Here is a 22,452-nt window from a genome sequence, read left to right as displayed (position 1 = left end):
CCTCTGTATTCTTCAAAACCAGATTTGCTATTTCTCTTTCCAGAATATTCCTTTCCAATAAAACATAATGTGTTTTCTCTGATTTCTGTCTTTACTTTTCAAATTTTGTTTAAAGACAACAACAACAATAACAAATAAAAGCTGACGTGTACACACGGGGGGGGGGGGGGGGGGAAGTGTGCATGTACTTCACTTGCAGAAAAGAGAATCTCATTTATTTTTTAAATTTATTTCATAGTTTCTACAAAACCACTATAATTCCCCAGGAAAACTTCCCTCATGAGAGAAGTTTTTGTGATTTTTGTTTTTCACGTATTTTAACAATCTCTAAACCTTTCTTCCATCAAGAACTCAAAAGAATTCCATTTTCAGCTCAGACATATAAAGATCCTGGACCATCATCACTTCCATTTTTAAAAACAAAGGCTGAACAAATAGAAAAATCAAAGACATTCCTTAGACTTAAAGACCCCAAACCTGAGAAAACCATTAACCAAAATGTGAAAAGACACAAATTTGAAAGGTACAATATTTTAATGAGCAGGCACTAGATGCCATGATGGTAGAATGCTTGCTTACTTAGTACTTTTGACTAGGTGCTAAGCTGTATACAGAGACTAAGGGAGCTCCCTGTCTCCTTGATTTCCCTTCTAATAGTAAAGATCCAAGAAAGTGTCACAATGGAAGGAGAATGGAAGGCTTTTTAAAAAATTTATCAGACCCTTCTCCCAAATTGAGGGAAAGGTTTTGCTAATAGAAAATGTCAAGCACTTCTTCCAGCTTCAGTAAAACAATATCACCATATTTGTGGCTTTTCCGTTTCATCTATTGGAGAAACAAACACAAATCACAAAAGCTTAGTGATCAGTGTAGACAGAGCTTAAGAAAATATATTATGGGCTGGAGAGATGGCTCAGAGGTTAATAGCACTGGCAGATCTTCCAGAGGTTCTAAGTTCAATTCCCAGCAACCACATGGTGGCTCACAACCATTTATAATGAGATCTGGTGCTTTCTTCTGGCATGCAGACATAATAAACTGTGTACATAATAAATAGATAGATCTTAAAAATACACATTGTGAAGTCTGTAGTACAGAAGGAAATGAGGGATTTTGAGGTAAAAGAAATGAGTCCCCTGGACAAGAAACAGAAACACAAAGGTTCTATCACAGAGACATAGGGTCCACCAAAAGATATAACCAAGTAAAGGCACCCCTTCCCTTTTCCAGCATTGCTATGGATACATCTCCAAAATTTCAGCTGACAACAGCCAAAACAGGTACGTATTGGGGAATATTATTTTAAGGTGTGTTACTTTTGTTCATGTTGCATTTGTTTAACTCTGTAAAGCGGTGAATATTTTGTTTGTCTAAAGCACCTGGTGGTCTAAAAAAGAACTGAATGGCCAATAGCAAGGCAGGAGAAAGGATAGGTGGGGCTGGCAGGCAGAGAGAATATATAGGAGGAGAAATCTGGGAAAAGGAGATAGAGGAGCCAGAGAAGGAGGAGGACATCAGGGGCCAGCCACCCAGCTACACAATAAGCCACAGAGTAAGAGAAAGATTTACAGAAGAAAGAGAATGAGAAAAGCACAGAGGCAAAAGGTAGATGGGATAATTTAAGTTAAGAAAGGCTGGCAAGGAAAAAAAAACAAGCTAAGGCCAGGCATTTATAAGAAATAATAAGCCTCTGTGTGTGATTTACTTGGGAGCTGGGTGGCAGGCCCGCCAAAAGAGTAAAATACCAACAAAATTTTGGCATACCAACATGGTGTTCAAATATCCCTAAGGCCTGAGAAAGCTGGGAAAAAAATACAGCTCCTTTAAGAGTTTCTGCTGGACAGTTTCTGCCAGACACTAACACCTTGAACAGTTAGTGAGTTAAGAAGGAACAAAAAAACTAAATAAAAACGCCTGGCATAGAACAAGCATCTTTATTCTAGAGCTCTAGGAAGGTTGAATGCAGTTCCTGTTCAGACAAACCTCCGACAAGCTGTGAGTTTCACACTTGGTTTTCATGACCCAAGAAGCCAGTGGGCCACCTGAGATCCATGTGCAGAGGATCCAGATGTAGTAAGAGATGCAATAAAAGAGATCCAGACTAAAAAAACCTCTAAACAGGTTAGAGTGTGTTTAACAATGTGCAAGGCTTAAGAAAAGAAAAAGCGTATAATCATAGAAATAAATTAATAATTTAATAATAATAAAGTCTTTAAAGAGAGAGTAAAAGTAATATAAAGGAAAAAAAGCCACATAACATGGGAAATACACATAGAGTCTAGACCCTGTATGTTATTGTGATGATTTTGAATTTTTTGATTGTTGAAAAGCAAAGGACAGCTGCTAAGAGACATGGAATTGAAAGAGGGACTGTTGAAATAAATCAGCCCATATACTTTAGGAAAGCCTTAACTTTTAAAAAGTTATACTATGTTGGAGTTAGAAAGCCTTTCTTTTTAGACAAAAGGGGAAAATGTTGTAGAATATTATTTTAAAGTGTGTTACTTTTGTTTATGTTGGATTTGTTTAACTCTGTGAAGCTGTGCTACTTTGCCTGTATAAAACATATGGTAGTTCAATAAAGAGCTGAATGTCCCATAGTAAGGCAGGAGAAAGAATAGGAATGGCTGGCAGGCAGAGAAAATATATAGAAGGAGTAAGTGAGAAGGAAGAAGTAGTAACCAGAGAAGGAGGACATCAGGGGCTAGCCACCCAACTCCACAGCAAGTCACAGAATAAGAATAAGATTTATAGAAGTAAGAGAAAGGAAAGGCCCAGAGACAAAAGTAGACAGGATAATATAAGTTAAGGAAAGCAGGCAAGAAACAAGCCAAGCTAAGGCCAGGTGTTTATAATTAAGAACAAGCTTCTGTGTATAATTTATTTGGAAGCTGGGTGGCAGGCCTCCCAAAAGAACAAAAAACAACTAATAACAGATTCGCGATACAGACTCTCTGTGGAATGCATAGGGAAGCTCAGAGTCAAGGAACATAGGAACAAAAACAAATATGGATGGAGGAGAAGTTAAGGAACCCTACTCCTCACTGCTGAACTATTTCCTGCTGACAGACTCAGAGAGAGAGCAAATCATTGCCTTCAGTTATGTACCCACTGATGATCCCATCAGGCATAGTGACACAGTGAAAACCATTATGGTGAGTAAATGAATTGTTTGCAGTGTTAAGGTGACATGCTACTTTATTGTTAATTAATTCTTAATTTATTCATCTAAAATTATTCACAATAAAATTAGTGATGTAAAATAAAGAACATGAATAGGTTACAGAAATTTTAAAAGAAATAGATTTGAATAAAGTTTAAAGATAAATATACATACATTATAGAAGAAGTCATTTCCAATCTAATGGTCATACAATGGCCCCAGTTAAACTAAGGACAACATAAACAAAACCAAAAGTCTTGAATGTGGGAAAGGGACTAGTAGAAATGGGAGGAGGTTGCAAGAGATGGAAGGGAAATGATAGAGTATGAGCAAGAGAGAAAACTGAATACATTATAAACATGTATAAAATTATCAAATACAATTAGTCAGTTAAAAAGAAAAACAAAACAGAAACACAAACATACTGGGGGATTTTGAGGCTTTTTGTTTGTATGGCCACAGAAAACAGGCACATCCCATCCATGGTCACATTAGCACAATTTTTGAAAGCCTTATTAGCTCAGGTCCTATCACCTGACATAACATACCTGGCTTTCTAGAACAATTCAAGATGCATGTAAAGAGATGAAAAGCACTCTGAAGGGACAAAGCAAACATCTGAACCAGAAGCAATTGTCAAACGGGGAGATTTAATTACTGTTAAAATGCTGATAGTCTCAAAGGAAAAAGCTTAAAACTCGAACAGAAAGTACTAGTGCTAATAAAAAAAAGCACAGTAACAGTAATGAAGAACATTTTATTCATAAGAAAAAGTTAACTGCTTAAAACAATAATTGTCCCAAAGTATTGAATGACTATAGCATATCATAGCCAAAATGAATTGCATCAATACAACATAAGAAAGGAAGAACTTGGAAACACTGAATTGTAGGGAAGCTGAATTGCACTAAAAGTCCTCTAGAGTCACATGAGGGAGGACTTAGGTTATTTTAAGATCTAAGTGTATAACTTAGGATACCTAGTAAATATAATTAAAAATTGAATATGTGTGCCATATCAAAAGCATATATAAAAAGAAAGCACAGAAAGTATTAAAAGATACAGAAGACAGAAAAAGAGATAGGGACAAAGGAAAACTGCGAGCTAGTGGCAATATAGTAATGACTTTATTCATATATAGTAATGACTTTATTCATATATAGTAAGACTTTAATTATGAGTAGTTTAAACACATGCATTGAAAGACAAAACTATCTGAGTTGGTGTAAACAAAACAAAACAAACCTTCAAAACTCAATTACAACTTTGAAAATAAAGAATTATGTTGAAAGTCAACACAAGGCAAAAATATTCACCATGCTAACTCTAATCATAGGAAAGCAGCAGCTTGCCCCATTAGTTGAAGACAAAGTAGGCTTTAGAGAAACAAACAAACAAACAAAAAACATGATCAAGGATGCAATTTTACAAGAAGACAGAACAGGTCCTAATAGACATGTCTACATGAGGCAAATTCAGACAGAACGGAATGAAAATATAAATCCACTATTACATCAGTGATTTGAATTAGAAGTATTGTGTGCTACAAGTCACAGATGAGAGAAATTATGAGGTCCAAACCTCAAATGTAAGAACAATCTTATAAAGAAGACAAAAGATTTTGTGTTAATAATGATAACCCTGTAATATGTAGAATTGTATTTTATAGGCTTCCCATAAGCAGTATAAATTGGAATGTGTAGATCATTACTTGGGAGCTTCGACCACTCCACTCTATTTGGAACATAGGAAGAGGTTTGTTCAGCTTGTTTTCTTTAACTTAGTGAGATTTTGGATAAATAAATTTTCTCTAAATAGCTACTGAATGATTGAATCTCAATTTTATTACTTAGTTGTATTCATCAACATTACCTGTACAAAAGACCACCTATGGATATTATGAGAGCAATGTCTTCTTTGTACATATTTGTTAATACATAAGATTGTGGTGTGCAGTCATCCCCCACTATCAAAGTACCCCCTGGATTAATGACACAATGAAAACAATCATAGTGAGTGCATGAATTGTTTGTAGGGTTAAGTGACATACTAATTTATTATCATTAACTCATTCTTAATTTGTTAATCTAAAATTGTTCACAAATTGGTGGATTCAAAGTAAGGAACATAAATAGGATGCAGAAATTAAGAAAAATGAATTTGCAAAAACATTAAAAATAAATATATATACAATATAGAAGTGCAATTCTTAATGAATTTTAAAATGGTAGAATTTCAGTAATTTGAATTGTATATTAGGGCTGAGTTAAATAATGTATACACCCCAAATAAGCAAGAAATGAAAAATCTAAGGAATACATTATTAGACAAATCATTCAGTCTAAAAATGAAAACCATATGAGATTTTATTTAATTTTTCATATGCATGACTAGAATCACAACTTAAGAGAAAACAAATTATTAGGTGCCATTGCTTTAAATTAGCCAGTTTAACAATCACCCTCAATTCATTGCTTCCACGCTGAGGTAAAGAAAAATATTTGAAATTTCAATTATTTCCATAATACTCTGAAAACTAGCATCATACCTTTATGACAAATTATTTTGCACTGAGAAACACTGGCTTATTATATATTGGGGACATTGTTGAGGCAGCAGATGATTGTCATTTTTCTATTCAGAGTTCACCCTATATATGCCTAGTAGGTACAAACTTGATGTCCTTAAGAAGGACACGTTCAACCAATCATGACTTGCTAATGACACTAACATTCTCCCTCCACTCAACTTTTTTCAAAGATGCTTTCAAATATCACTCTTTGATTTATTAAAATTCAATCTCACTCAACTATTCAAGAAAATTAATTGTAGGATGCAAAACACTTCTTCCTAGGGTAATAAACACTCAGCATTCCTTCCACGCATCAGACACAGCACTTACCTGGCATGCATTATAAAGTAGCTGGTGTTCCAGTTTTTTAATACCCAAGATCTGCTGGAACATTTCATAGAGCTGCTCCTTGCTCAGAATAAGCTCAGACACGGCACTCAGGGTCATCCTGTTTGGTTGTTTACACAAGTCTTCTTCACCCCTGTAAATGGCATCATATTTGGCTATCCATGAGCTCAGCACAGTCTCCTTGCTTAGGCCATCTATTTCCGGCAAGCTGCGTACACGTTTTTCTATGTTTTTCTTAAACACCTCTCTGAAATCATTAGCAGAACATCCTCCACTCTGAACCATTCTGGCCACTCGGTCACTCTTTAGAAACACCTGAAAAACAAAATCAAACATATCTGTAATTAGGTATGGTCACTAATACCTACGTTTTAAGCAATCTAGACAAGGCATCACATGTTCTACCATGGCTCAAAATGATTAACACAAGTATGTGGTGATATTGTGTTCCCCAATATATTGTTCACCCTAATAAACTTATCTGGGGTCTGAGAACAGAACAGCCACCAGATATAGAGGCCAGAAAATAGTGGCAAACATACCCTTAATCCTAGCATTCTGGAGGCAGAGATCCTTCCAGATCTCTGAGTTCAAAGCCACATTGGAAACAGGCAGGCATGGTGACACATGCCTTTAATCTCAGGAAGTGATGGCAGGAAGCAGAAAGGAATATAAGGCATGAGGACCAGGAACTAGAGCTGGTTAAGCTTTTAAAGGCTTTTAGCAGCAGTTCAGCTGAGATCCATTTGGATGAGGACTCAGAGGTTTCCCGTCTGAGGAAACAGGATCAGCTGAGGAGTTGGCAAGGTGAGGTGGCTGTGGCTTGTTCTGCTTCTCTGATCTTCTAGCAATCACTCCAATAAGTGGCACTGGGTTTATTTTTATTAATAAGACCTTTTAAGATTCATGATACACAAGTATAATACAATACATGGCAACACATGAACAGAGTCCCAAATTTCTCAAAACTGTTGAAAAGCTGTGAGAGGCAGTATGCAGTTCTGAGGAAAAGAAGATAACCTACATATTTCCCATCTTCTGAAAGTGAAGGACACATAGACAAAAGTAGAGTCCCAGTGTTTGTGAAAACGGGCCTTGAAGAGAGACTCTAGGCTTCCGTCTCATTCCTCTGCTGCCTGAGAACAGTGATAAAACAATGGTCTAGCAAAACACAACATCCTCTGGCACTTTGACTTAGAGCAGTGGTTCTCAACCTTGCTAATGCTGTGACACTTTAATACAGTTCCTCATGCTGTGGTGACCCCCAACCATAAAATTATTTTTGTTACTACCTAAGAACTATAATTTTGCTCCTGTTATACATTTTAATATAAATATCTGTGTTTTCCAAGGGTCTTGGGTGACCCTCATTCCATGCCCAAAGGGGTCATGACCCACAGTTGAGAACTGCTGACTTAGAACTTCCCAGATTCAGAAACTAGAAGAACTAAACTTCTGTTGTTTATAACTCTCTCATCAGCTGGTCACCTCCCTATTTCTCACTCAAATGGTTAAGAAAATAGTTGGAAATACATGACCAACTTCCCTACATATATTTGGGAGTCCCAGGTAACTCTGAAGTACACAGGGTGTGGGGCCCAACAGTTTTGTAGAACTACAATTGAAGTTAATAAACATCCTATGTAGCTGTTAATCCAAATTACTTCATAATTCAAAGGTCAGAGATGTTTGTCTCTCTCTCTGATTCCATCAGCTCCACAGCTTCAACACTTGTCTGACAGCAAAAGAAAATGCATATGAGGAGAGGGAAATACCTGTAAGACAGTTGTGAGTTTCCACTAATATTAGGTAAGAATATAGCACACCTAATATTCATTATTACCAGGCAACATAATCAACTAAAGAGCAAAAAATAGTTACAGAGAAACAGACTAAAGGAACATGTAGGGGGAGATGGGTAGCAATAATGTTATATTTTGAAGAGACACAAGACTTGGAACTGCTCTGTCTCTTCTAAGTTATGGATCTAAAGAGCTTTGCGGATTCATTAAACAAGTGTTTTCACAACAATGTGCCTATGAATCCAACAACTATTTTGTCACCAGTATTAATCATATTATAATGCTATTCTTGTTTTCTTCTTATATGACAGAATTTTTCCAGAAGAAACCATAAAACTAATGCAACTACCATGTACTATGCTTATAGAACAAAAATGTCAATTAACTTTGTGTGTGTGTGTGTGTGTGTGTGTGTGTGTGTGTGTGTGTTTTCACATGCCAGCATGCATGCATGCATGTGGTGGTTAGCATATCACTCTTCACCTAGTCCTCTGAGGCCAGGTCGTTCCCTGTATTGTGGCTTTTGTTTTTTTAGGTTGGAAACCAGCCAGCTCCATTTACCCTCTGAGGCCTGGTCTCTCCATGAACCTGTGGCTTTCACTCCATTAGCTAGGCTGGAAGCTAGCCAGCTCCAGCGATCCCACCTTGACTGCACCTGAGCGTTGCAGTTATAGGCATGCAGGGAAAACCTGTAACAACATGGGTGTTGGGTCCCTATGATCATGCTGTAAGCATTTTTGTTTGCTTGTTTGTTTTTTTGAGACAGGGTTTCTCTGTGTAGCTTTGTGCCTTTCCTGGAACTCACTTTGTAGACCAGGCTGGCCTCGAACTCACAGAGATTTGCCTGCCTCTGCCTCCCAAGTGCTGGGATTAAAGTCATATACCACCATCACCCGGCACTGTAAGCATTCTTGACTGCTGAGCTATATCTCCAGCTCCCCAAAAGGCAAGTTTGCTCCTAAGAACTCACTCAGAATGATTAAGTGTTCTTAAGTTAGGATTACACCATTTGACTATTCCACTACATCCATATATGTGCAAACCAGTCACAAACATGTACCACACAAATCAGGTGACTCCCTTGTCCCACTATCTGGCATATGTGGCCTCTTGACTTCAAAATTTTCTCAAATGTTTTAGTTCTCTTTTGGGTGATTCACAAAAGCTTTTTCTGTTTCTTATCTCAGCCAATTACTTAGATATTTTGGTCACTTGACTCCATACTACAGTATTAGTCACTTCTACCTGAGGCAATCTCATGCAATAAAATATACACACAATGCATGCTATCTCTTTAAAGTTATGGATCTCTTACAATTGGAAAGTCTCTATATCTTGGTTTTTATGTCTCCAAGCCAATCCAATTATATATAGGTACATATAGGCTTATACCTATAGTCCCAGGACATGGGAAGCTGAGGCGGGGATGGGGGGGGTGCCTTTTCAGAGCACCATCTACACTGGCAGATTCCCAGTAAATTCCAGAGGCTAGAATCTCCCTGCAGATTCATTCACCCCAGAACTCTCAAGAAACAGATCCCCTATGTCCACCACTGTGGACATAACTTTATTGTTATGCTATGAAATATATGTTTAGTGAGGTCAGGGCTTGGTAGAATGGGATTCTCTTCTGGATTTCTTCCTTCCTCTGTCAGATGCCCTGACTCATATTTCTAATATTTCTTTTGTTACTTTCTTTGCCCATAGTAGCCATTCACTCTTATTCATGTATTGCCTCTTGTTCACGTATTTCCTGTTCAATTTTATGTACTTTGGTTCTCAGTTGATTCAAGAAAAGAACTACTGGTGCCATATGTATTATTGCTTCCCCATAAAATACCTAAAGTTGAACCTTTCAGAAATTGTGTAATGTGTATAAACCCTGACCAGCAATAAATATATTTAAATACAAATATCTCATCTCACTACAAGAAAACTATTTATTTCTAATACTTGACTAGCAGTTATTCTGTGTTTTCACTCTACTGTCTAACATACAGCCAAGAGGTAGAGTCCTCTTAGGTGACCCTAGTTTTGAAGCAAAACCACAAATGATTATCATTTCTGGAATGTTTTCTCCTATAAAACTATAACCATGGCTTTACTAACTCACTCCAACTATATAATTGACATTTGCTAAATGATAACAAAATGCTAGGATTCTGCTAAGTGTTTGTAGCACACACAGGAATCCATCAAAGACCAAACCCTGACAAGCTCACACTCCCTGAGGGAGAAAGATCAACAACAAAAGGAAACAGGGCAAGAACAATAATAGATGCTCATATAAAAGGAGAGAAAACAAAAGAAATGGAGTTACCAACTCAGGTGGGAAGAAAGAGAGAGACTGGGGAGAGCCCAGAACAGACAGGGACCTGTATCTTTAACAGCCTGTGAACTGTGTAAAGATAAAAGGGAGAATGTTTAAGAAAAGTAAATGAATGGGAACAAAATGAAAAGAGGAATAAAACACTAAGATCTTCAAAGGGAAATTTGAAAACTTTCCTACTATAAATAGATATTAAATATGAATGACTGCAGCCAAAGAAAAATTAACCGGGAAGACCATTAGATATTAGAAGAGAAAATGAAGTGTGCAAGAAAGAAGTCCAGGTTCTTGCTGTTGATAGTGCTCTGTGTAAATAAAGTTCTGATTGGCCAGTGGCTAGGCAGGAAGTATAGGCGGGACAAGAGAGAAGAGAATTCTGGGAAGTAGAAGACTGGAGAGAGACACCGCCAGCCGCCGCCATGAGAAGCAACATGTAAAGACACTGGTAAGCCGCAAGCCATGTGGCAAAGTATAGACTTACAGAAATGGGTTAATTTAAGATAGGAGAAGTAGATAACAAGCAGCCTGCCATGGCCATACAGTTTGTAAACAATGTAAGTTTCTGTGTGCTTTCTTGGTTGGGTCTGAGCGACTGTGGGACTGGCGGGTGAGAGAGATTTGTCCTGACTATGGGCCAGGCAGGAAAACTCCAACTACAGGTTCTAGTTGATGATGTTGTAATGGTTAGCCTTGCTTACCAACTTGAAAAGATATGGAATCAACTAAGGTGGGTCTGGAGAATGTTTCCTAGAAAGATGAAATGAGAGGGGAACATCCTACTGTGTAGGCAGCACTTCCCCAAGTGGGCATTCAATACACAAAGAGGTCAGAGGGGAAACCAGTGCCGATTTATCCTGAAGGCCTTCACTACCTGCTAGCGTGGACTGTTGATGAACTTTGCTGACATTAGAATCTACCTTCTTCAGCCTTCCAACAAGGATGAGACTAGCGGCTCCCTGACTGTATTTCTAGGCTTTTAGTGTTATTTCTGTGTTAAATGAGAGCTGTTGTCAGCCTTATAGCCTGAGCAGCTACCAGGTTCTCAGTCCCTGCAGTGCACAGCCTGATGACCCATTCTATAGCAAGGAGGCCCATCTATTAAATCCCCATTGTCATATCTATGCACTTTATCAGTTCTCTTCCTCAATGGCAGTGGTTCTCACCCTTCCTCATTTTGTAGTGATCCCCCCAACCATAGATTTATTTTTGTTGCTACTTCATAACTATAATCTTACTACTGTTATGAATTGTAATGCAAATATCTGATATGTGACCCCCAAAGGAGTTCTGACCCACAGGTTGAGAACCACTGTTCTAAAGAATCCTTACTAATGTAGGGGCCTATGGTGGCTAGATGACCTAGTGTGAACACATTGAGACGTTATGTTTCAAACAGTGGTGCCAGCAACAAGGACAGATAGCAAACTACTGGACAGAGAGCCATGACCAAAAGGAGACTGCAGCCTTGATGAACTAGTGCAAGGGTGACAGGGCTGGAAGAAGGCCAGGCAGGGAGGAGAGAAGACAAAATGATAGAATACTTTGGCGAGATATGGAAACTAAGGTGGGAAAATAGATTGTCATTTTTTTAAAACTGCAACTACAATAAATAATAAAGATGGAAAAGTGTATCTCCTTACATATATTCAAATCAAGGTGGTAGATATTGTGAGTATTAGGAATACCTAACTAATTTGGTTTGGACGGTGGTCAGGAAAAAAGAGTGAAGATAAAATAATAAAAGTACAGAGAAGAACAAAAGCCTTTAAATGACTATAAATTAAATAAGACAAAACCAACAACAACAACAAAAAATGTACCCAGTAGCAGTGAGGAGAATCATGGAAACAGAAAGCAAAATATACAGGTGCTAGCAGCTAAGGCAGGAGATACTTCCAAAGACAGCAGCAAGAAAGAACCAGAGGCCTCTAGAACAAACAGATCAAGTGAAAACAGATTTGTTTGCTGTTTCCCGCTCCCAGGTCACCTTGGGCAGGGGACATTTACTGAACAGAAGATGGAAGAAGAGCCAGCTGCAGGGAGTAATGAAGGGAACCGGACAAAATAAAGTTGATACAGAAATCCTAAATTGTGCTTTTAGAAAGTGTGAATGGAAAAGAAAGTCTGAGAGAAGCATGTTTGGGTGGGAGCTGTACTCAACCCCTGACACCCTGGCAACCCTATACCTAGAGAGTCTGGAATGTTTGGGTGAGAGCTCCACCTCAAACCGCCAGCACCCTAGCAACTGTATAATCAAAGAGCCTGGAATGTTCCGGTGGAAGATCCACCTCAACTCCCTTTCCCTATCTCTTTCCCCAAACCTGCCTGCCCCTTCAAAGTCCACCAAACACAGCTCCTCTCCCAGAGAGGCTCAAGACCACTCCCACAGGGTATAGAAGCTGCATCCCAGAAAACAGACATGTGGTTCTTCTGGTCTCTCATCCAGGTCTCCTCTCTGAGGGGCTGGGGAATCACCCAGGAATGCTTAAACCCGGGCTTTTCTTTATTCGGTCTGATTTGGATGGCTGTGTTGGTGGAGAGGCCTATCAGGGTGCAAAAAGACTTATCAAAGCAGAGAGAAGCAAGGCTGGGAAATCACACTCAGGAAGTAGGAAAGGCAACTTGGTAGCACAGAAGACCCAGCAGAACTAACACTGGGTCACTTCTGAGATGAGGTTGGAACAGACCGTGGCACTCTTTCTTGCTCTTGGTCCTTCAACATGTACCCTGTGGGAGGAAAGTTGCTGTGAAACAAGGACCTGAAGTCCTCAGTCTAACAACCCTTAATGAACAGAAGTCTGTTCAGAACCACGTCAGTGAACTGGAAAGCTAATTCTTCAGTCCCTATTGATCCTTGAGGTGCCTGCAGTAATAGCTGACAACTTCATCTCATCCTTTTAAGAAACCTTAAGCACAAACATGCAGCCAGGCTGCTTCCTAGATTCTTACTTGAGAAATGATGAGATAGTTCATGGTTTTTATGCTGATAGTTTTGAAATGACGTGTTCTAAAGGAAGAGATACCTACTCACACATCCACAAGGCACATCCTCTTATTCACTTGGGTCTCACTACCATCATCTCTTGAGAGGAAGCTTGAGTCCTTTTGTAACTTGCTATGCCACATTTGGTTGATATTACTGGGTGGCCTGCTCTTTTCTGAAAGGAAACAGAGGGGTGGATCTGGGGGAGACAGGAGATAATAGGGGAGGACCTGGGAGGAGAGGAGGAAGGGGAAGCTGTGGTTGGGGTATCTGAGAGAGAAGAAAGAAAAAAGAATACAAGGGGAAGCCCTATCCTCCCTCTATCTCTCCTTCATCATTCTTTACCTTCTTACCCTGTGCCTCCTCTTCCAGTGTCACATACCGATCTCTATCCTTGAGACTTGGAAAACATTCCCGAAGATCCCATTTTCCTTATGCTACTTCTGCTCATGCACAACTTGTCATTATATGCCACTCATCCTACCCCAGGGATCCTTCAATCACTTTTCACCTCTTGATCTCCCCATAACCAGGGATCCTTCAATCACTTTTCACCTCTTGATCTCCCCGTAACAATTCTTCATGGTTCTTCCTAAGATTAAACTGTTAACTGACTATTCACTGGTTTTCCTGGCTTAGGAGATTTCTGGCAGTTAGCAAGTCCCACTTTTACTTTACCCAACACATTTTCTTCACTGACACAAAAATAATATTAAACAACAACAACATGTCAACTCAACAATTTAAAAATAAAATTGGTACCAAGGTCTCCACAGCCTTAAAAAACATTGCCAATTCTTTATCTTACCTGGAATTCACTCTCTGTGGATCTATCTCAATGCTCTATTCATCCAAAACTTTTACAGTCGATTTTATCATCATTTAATTATCTTCAGATCTCAGAGATTCCTCCCCTAGCATGATCAGATCTTGGCTTATACATAAAACTTCCGTTTTCCTTTAAAGTATTTTTCACATTGCAACTACAATATTTAATTAACTAGTGGATTCATATGTTTTAATCAATAAATCCCACAAAGTCAGAAACTATTTCATCTCACTGTCTGTAAGACCTAAGCATCAAGTCAACACAGAGCAAGCTCTTATAAAATATCTATTAGATGAGCAAGTAAGCTTTGAACAAGTGACTGGTAATCTAATTCATCTATTCATTCTGTTGCATGCTTTAAATATATATCAAGTCAGGAAAGCATACTGATTTAGTTTTACATGCATGTATACAATGGGAACAATATCTCAGAAGGAAAGAATCATGAGAAAAGAAGTCACAAAGAATGAGAAAAGCCTAATATTGAGAGTAGGAGCCATGGTTGTAGGTGCAGAGCTGCAGGACAAGTGGGAGACAGGTCCAGGATGCAACCCAATGCCAGAGGTACCAGAAAAAAAACACTGGAAAGGAGGAAATAAGTGAGAAAGTGAAAGAATATTTGTGAACACCAGTCACTTTCATAATTCATCCACTAACACATAATATGTTACAAGAAGAAAGTATAAATCATGAAACTTATCCATTAGAATGGGAGATGAGAAAACATCCCAGAGGAAAGGGAGCAAAATTAGTATTGTCCAAAAGGAGGTATGAGATTCATATTGCTAGCAAAGTAAAATTTGCAGTCTAGTAATCAAATTCCCTACATCATGTGTTGATTTTATAGAAGGAATTATATATAATTTTTATAAACAGCTTTTCATATACAATATGTCACACAGTTAGGATAGTGTGTGACACTGATATGTCAAGTCTCATTAAATGTCACATATTTAATCCAACATTCTTTCACAACAAGAGCTATTATAGGCAGGCAAACCATGGCTACAGTTGAGGCTTGTCATAGAGCTGGTCTCTAGGCTTGGGGTTTCAACCTAACAGTTTTCTGCTGTACAACAAAAGATCACTTGTAAAATTCTGTCTGAGAAAGCTCAAAGGTACCTAGATGTAGGGACGTAGGCTGCATGGGAACTAAGCATACTTTAAAAATGCACTGATGAACAGGCATTGTCTCTCTAGAGATCTCTGACATGATTTCATTTAATTGACACAATCATTATCTGTTTTCTTGATTATAATTTTCTTTTGCAGACTAAGTGGTTTAAACAGAGAAGTAGCTAGACTAAGGACATGGTGCCTCTGGGAAAAAGAATGGGGAACTTGGCCTATGGATTTAATGATAACACTATTTTAATTATTTTTCTTATACCCCTCCATTGTATACCCAATATGTTCAGCTGTGTACTGACCAAAACCTGTGGAATTACCAGTCAGTGATCTTCTTGTGAAATTCCACACAAACCAATTCAGCATAGGTATGGGTGTTATGAACCTAACATTAGAGAGCTTTTAACATACCCTGTATGTTATGTTTCTCCACATTTTGGTGAAATTTAATTTTACATGGCTCTCTTGAAATGCCACTCTTCCCATTCATCTGCCTGGCTCATATACCAACGAGATAATTGAAATCCTGACAAAGTCACAGGGAACTAATAACAAAACTGAACGTGATGACTCTAAGAAACAATATCTTCAAAGGCCAAGTCTGCCTAGCTGTCCAAATAAGATTTCAAATACACTTTTGTATAGAAGCACTTAATATGCACAGTGCACTGATCTGAACTGCACACTGCTTCTTTTATTCAAAAGGATTCCATAATGACTAGAAAACATTATCTTCCTGGCAAATCATTGTGGCTATCTATGAGATGGTTCCTGGGAAGGCTGCCAGCATGTCTTCAGGCAGGAAGATGTTGAGAAAGTACAAGAGTCCCACTTATAAGAGATGCCTCTTCTCCTCAATAATGCCAAAGAAAACATTGTCTCATGAGTTTCTTAATTTGTAATGTCCTTGAAGAATCAAATTTAGAATGTTTTTGTCTTAACAACTATTTTTCAGATGTTATCAATTTGTGAATTCTATAACAATGATAAATTGAGTATCACAAAAAAATCAAACAATTCTTATTCTTGCAGAATACAAATTATATTTGTATCTGGTCACTCCAAATAACCTAACCCAGCCAGAGGTTTCTTTGATAGCACTCTGTGGCTTCAATTTTTTCCATTCACTAACTAACCTCCTCTTGCCAGTTCTCTCTTCCATTATCCTGAAGAAGAAGATATTTTCTGTTCCAAGAAAAGGAAACACTTGGTTGGTCCTCAATATTCTCTATTTATTCCTTCCCAAATAAATACATATCAAAGCAAATCATGTTCTGTGTATGGTCATCACTACTGTGGCAATGACATGTATTTGCTTATCCTATATATAGTGGGACATATAAACTTGATAAACACTGAGATAGTCATCTGAAGAGAGTTTGTAATCAAATCTCGAGGCTAGCTTAGGAAGAAGACAGTAGTTTCTATTAGTCAGGGAGACATTAGATATTAGCAGAGATACTTTTAGAATCTGTGAATCCTAAAGGCTTGGAAACCACTGACAACCAACCTCATTCCTTATCAAATGTGGAGAAACCCTCTTGAAATTGACCAAAAATAATCTCCTTTACTAAAAAATGTTACTGTAAATAACAGATACATCTAGACATTTATTAGGAACCTAGAAAAGAATTCATCTCAAAGGATCCTTCCCTAGAACTAACCTAAATCCAACATATCAAATCTAAAGCTCTTGGAACAAACCTAAAGCCAAAACTTGTCAAAATCTTATCAAATTTTGCTGTAGGGACTATGATGAGTATCCATCCATCCAAAGAAAGATGCTACTTGAAAAATACAATGCTTTAGAAAATAAATTGAGCACTCTCATCATGTTATCAATGCTAGGGAGTTGTTCCAAAGCCTTCTTCTAGTGTCAGTTGACAGTAAGCTCTTTAGTTTGCCTTCTCAGGTATTTTTCACCTTACTGATCAGCCTAAGACTTGCTTAGGCCAACAACAAATTTTTCTTGACTTTCTAACTACTAAGACTAAAACACAATATATCAAGGCACTTGTTAGAAGGAAAAACACAAAAGAGCCAGGCAGTGGTGGTGCACGCCTTTAATCCTAGCACTCGGGAGGCAGAGCCAGGTGGATCTCTGTGAGTTCGAGGCCAGCCTGGGCTACAGAGTGAGATCCAGGAAAGGCGCAGAGCTATACAGAGAACCCCTGTATCAAAAAACCAAAACCAAAACCAAACAATCAACATACACACACACACACACACACACACACACACACACACACACACACAGGAATAGGTCACTGGACGCTACCCAGTTTTCCAATTCATGCAACAATACACAAGAATAGGACCCTCAAAAGAGGAAAAGCCATGTGATCTCTGTGATGTGAGGAGTAATAGTCTGCATTCTTTCCATATTTAATTCAATATCTCACAGCACGATAGAAAGATTGAGCCATCTTGAGCTGGGCTACATTTTTTTTGCAAGTTCTACCAAAAGAAAGACTTTTGTTGTGTTCATTGTAATGGTATCGATTATTGTTTAAAAATTATTGTGTTATTCATTTTAAATATAGAACATCTAGACTCTAATATTATAGTTTGTAATAAGTTCTTGAATAAGTTTTATTACCTACAGTTAAATATGCCAGCCCTCCTTGCATGTTAAAGCTGCAGTGTGTTCCAAATTCAACCTTGCCATTTTCCGTTCATCTCACTTGCACTCTGGGCTACTCTGCTCACCATTTGGGAAGTAAAAACGTAAAGCACATTGGAAGGCCTGAGATTTTAAGATGTGGTGCGAACCATAAAGGGAGTACAAAAATCACTGTGTATCTGCTTCCTCATTGTTGAAATGGTGTGATATAAATTTTCTCAGAATTATTGTTTAGTATTAGATGAGCTAAAATAGATAAAAATAGTTGTCTGTGTGTATTCCTAGAACTGCTCCTGGGATTCATCAGCAATGCTCAGGTCTGCTACACCATTTGAATTTAACAAATACACATTCACTTCTATACTACAAATCCTCTCTATTTGCAACAGCGAATACAATGTAAATATAGTCACTGTTCTGTATCAAAAGATATTTGTAAGAACTCTTCATAGATTCAAAACAAGTGTAGTTTCCCCCTCCCAGTGTCTTCAAATCATAGTTGTTTGAATCCAGGGATGCAAGCACACATCTGTGGAAGGAGAACTCTTCAGTGCTGTACATTCTCATGTGTGCTGATACTCAAAATGTGATCTGTGGTCCATACAGTCACTTGGGCCTCCATAAGTAGACAGTTTAAAAACTTTACAGGTGATAAAAGATTGCCACAATATCCAAATCCACCAGTGTTTTATTATGAAAATGTTTAAATATATGGAAAAGTGGACAGAGCTGTTTAGAGCATACATACACCAACAATCTAGATTCTGCAAGCAACTTTTCACTCGACTTGTTATTTTACAAATCCCATTATCAGTTAAACTTTTTATTAGGGTAAGTCAAACATCCGATTTTCTATTGTAATGCATTCCACAATTAATTGGAAAACCAATAAATATTGGCCTTTTGCTTGAGATACAATGTCTCAAAAAACTCCTCTTTTAGAAGACTAGAATACAATGTTGACATGTGAAGCTGGGGAGAAGAAATTCTGTAAGCCAAATCATTTTATTTTCCACAGTATTACCAGGACTACCCTCTCAGACCCCAGGTTAATACAACATGAGTGGTGAAGATGGCAGGTCATTTACATATCATAACCCAAGGGTCTGCAGCTAAGGAATAAAGTCCCCAAATTCAAAGTGAAAGAGAAAAAGTTTGATAAAGTAAATTGATCTGAAGCTCAACTAGCCTGTTAAATGAACTCCAGACTTGCTGACTAAAGTTCCCTAGTATGCTGTGCCTTTCAATCAATATCTGTGTTTATATCTTGTAGTTATTTATTTTTCCACCAGATGGCAACTATGTATGGAAAACAATATTTTTATTTTTCAATCCGAGAATCTAATTCTCAAAACTCTGAGGGACCTGGAAGTTGTAAATTCAATAACCTTTATAAAATTTGAAATACCTCTCTACACAACCACCACCACCACACTGTCACCATCATCACCACCCCTCCCCCCATAACTACCCTCCACGACCCCACCAAAACCATCCCTCACCATCACCCCCCACCAAAACCACCACCAAAGCCACCACCATCCACCACCACCACCACCATCCACCACCACCACCCACCAAAACCCCTACCATTACCCCTACCACCAAAGCCACTACCACCATCCATTCCCACCCCATCACCAAAAACACCACCACCATAGAGATGATATCCAAATATTTATCAAGCTCCTTAGAAAAGTCAGATTTGTATGGTGAACAACCAATGGTCAGGACTAACTTCTCAAAAGCTCTGCCTTCAAGTGGCAACACTCTCCCTACAGCTGATATTTTCACAACTAATTCTAATTTCTGAAATAACAAAGAAACTGTAAATTTGCTCCAAGGCCATGCTACAAGTGTTTGATGGCAATTAACACACTCCTCTGGCTCCCAGACTAACTATGCCTCAGGTGTCCCTGATGGGACAACAAGATTTCCTCACCCTGCTGGCTTTTCATAGCACACAGTGGGGTTTGTGTGAATGGGATCGTTTATTTCTTTCAGGTCTGTTCTAGTTTGCTTTCTGTAGCTGTGATAAACACCGTGACTAAAAGCAATTTAGAGAGGAATGGGTTTATTTGGCTTAGATTTCCAGGTCACAATCCATCACTGAAGAAAGTTATGGCACGGACTCAAGGAGGAGCAGACATGGGAATCATGGGCAAATACTGCTTTTATTGGCTTGTTCCCATGGCTCAGGCTCAGCCAGCTTTGTCCCATCCAAGTACTAAGCAGGCCAAACTTGCTTAGCTACCAAGATCAGATCAAATCAAGTGTGTTAAGAGTGCTATGGGTAGAGAGACACTCAGCCACTAGCATTTTTATACAACCCAGGACTGTCGGCCCAGAAGCGGTGCCACCCACAATGGGCTCGGTAGGTCCTCTCCATGCCACTTAAAAGTCAAGAAAATGGGGCTGGAGAGATGGCTCAGCAGTGAAGACACTGGCTGTTCTTGCAGAGCACCCAAGGGTTTAATTTCTGGCACCCACATTTCAGTTTACACCTTTCTATGACTCATGTCCTCTTCTGGCCCCCCTTGACACCACACACACTTGGTTCACAGACAGACATGTAGACAAAACACCCATAAATATACTATAGCAGGGATTGACGAGACAATTCCACATAGTAGTTTAGTAGTTAAAAGAGGTTTACTTCAGGGTAATTTACAACAAATAAAGGTGTCGGTTACAGGATCTGGTGAGGTACAGTCCAGCATGGTTCTCTGGAGAACTCTGACTTGGTCTGCACTCCAGCATCCAGGATCATGAGGAGCTAAGAGAGCTGGCAAGTATGCATCTTGGGTTTTTAAGGGTCCTGCCTCAGCCACGCCCTAGGAATAGGCCATAGGCAGGTGTGGCAGTTACCTGCAGCCTCACCAGGGGCAGTTCTTCAAGGCCAAAGTTGGAACAGCTACCCACTGCATCATACTTTTTAAATTTTCAAGAAAGAAACTCTACAGATATTCCCACAGGCCATCTGATAGGGCCAATCCCCCAATTAAGACCCCCTCCAGATAACACTTGTTTGTGTTATATTGACAACTGGAGCTAAGTAGGAGATCCATTCAACTATTCATCTTCTTGGTCATAGCTCTTTATAAAACCACAACTCTAGCTTCAGTTTCCTGTGATTGGTTTTCTTTCCAAAGAACTTATAATTCTCTAACATAGCACATATTTTCTTCCCACTAGAAAGTGAGCCCCACGAGAGCAATGACTACTGAGCTGGTAGCACAGAATTTTTCAAGCAACCTGTATTCACTGAATGGATCAATGAACAACAAACTACACAGGTGAGATCTCACAATCATAAAAGAGTAGTGACTAATTCCTGTTAGAGAAACGGTGTTGTTATTCATGCAGCTGAAGACACCACAGACCTTCACCTAGCTACTTCCACTCCCAATCATTCATTTTGCACTTATTTTAACTGACCACCACCTAGTATGTATGAAGCTAGGACCAGGGGGAAGTCTTCATGAGTCCCTTCTGAACGTCATCTTTGGCCCACTATTTTAGTATTCACATATCTGTATGAGAGAGGATTCTGTGCATGGAACACTCATGAGGTAATTTAAAAAGGTTTATTTGAGCTCAAGGTTTCCTAACTCTCAATCTCTCAGTCTATGGTCTCTTGGCTGTGTTGATTTGAGCCTGAAGAGAGACAGAAAGAACATCATGGGGAGAAGAAACATAAAGAAAGCTGCTCATCCCATGACTGCCAGGAATCAGTGAGAGAGAGAGAGAGAGAGAGAGAGAGAGAGAGAGAGAGAGAGAGAGAGAGAGAGAGAGAGACTGGAGTCCTAGACTCCTCTCCATGGACATACCTACCTGGTCCAACTGGCCTCCACTTCCTGAAGGTGATAGCACCCTCCAACAGTGCCATCAACTGGTGATACCTACATATAAGTCTTTAGGGCTTTAGGGGGGACATTTTAGATCCAAATCATGACATCTTCTGTTTCGTTTGTTTTTCAAGACAGGGTTTCTTTGAATAGCCCTGGTTGTCCTGGAACTAGTGCTATAGACCAGGCTGGCCTCGAACTCAGAGGTCTGCCTGCTTCTGCCTCCCAAGTGCTGGGATTAAAGGTGTGCACCACCATGCCTGGCTCCAAACCATACATCTTAGGAACCCAATGCAGAGGAATTGGAAACTATTCTTCTATTAGTGGCTGCATGGTTGTGTGTAATGCTCCTTTTTTGTTTTTCAGTTTTTTTTCTATCATTCTGATTTGGAAATTTCAATCTGCCTAAAATCCACTAATTTCCCTCACAACTTCTTTAGTAAATGTGATAGTGGTGAATAAAGGAACCGGCAATGTGAGCGGAAGAAGCATTTATATGCATAAATCAGACCAATTGCACACTTGAAATGTACTTAAATTCTTCTCAAAACTTATTGTACTAATAGCAACTGCTTTAATATTCATAATTGCTTTCACTTAATATTAGTTCTGATTACAAGTGTGTGATGTATTCTAGCTAAAAAGAATGTGTCCTCTGATTAGATGAGATTCTTAAACTTGAATGTACATCAGAGTCATTGGAGGACTCACTGAAAATGTCCAATGGATCCCCCAACATTTCTGACTGCATTTGCCTAAGTGAAACCTAAGACAGGGTTCAGGTGATGCTGATTGTTGTTGCCATAGTGGGACTCACCATGGCTCTG

At 38.8% G+C, this 22,452-nt stretch overlaps 1 protein-coding gene across 13 annotated transcripts in view; it reads right to left on the bottom strand.

Moving 5' to 3' along the window:
* Window positions 1–22,452, bottom strand: part of Cadps2 (calcium dependent secretion activator 2) — a 542,247-nt gene that overhangs the window by 331,253 nt on the left and 188,542 nt on the right. For all 13 annotated transcript variants that reach the window (XM_036180984.1, XM_036180978.1, XM_036180981.1 and 10 more), the window contains exon 3: window positions 6,066–6,398. In XM_036180984.1, the coding sequence (XP_036036877.1) occupies window positions 6,066–6,398 (333 nt within the window). The remainder of the gene's footprint in view (window positions 1–6,065; window positions 6,399–22,452) is intronic.

This window comes from Onychomys torridus, chromosome 3 (assembly GCF_903995425.1).
Source record: "Onychomys torridus chromosome 3, mOncTor1.1, whole genome shotgun sequence".
Classification (NCBI taxonomy): Eukaryota; Metazoa; Chordata; class Mammalia; order Rodentia; family Cricetidae; genus Onychomys; species Onychomys torridus.
The sequence above is the reverse complement of the archived record's forward strand: the minus strand, read 5'-3'. Positions and strand labels throughout refer to the sequence as shown.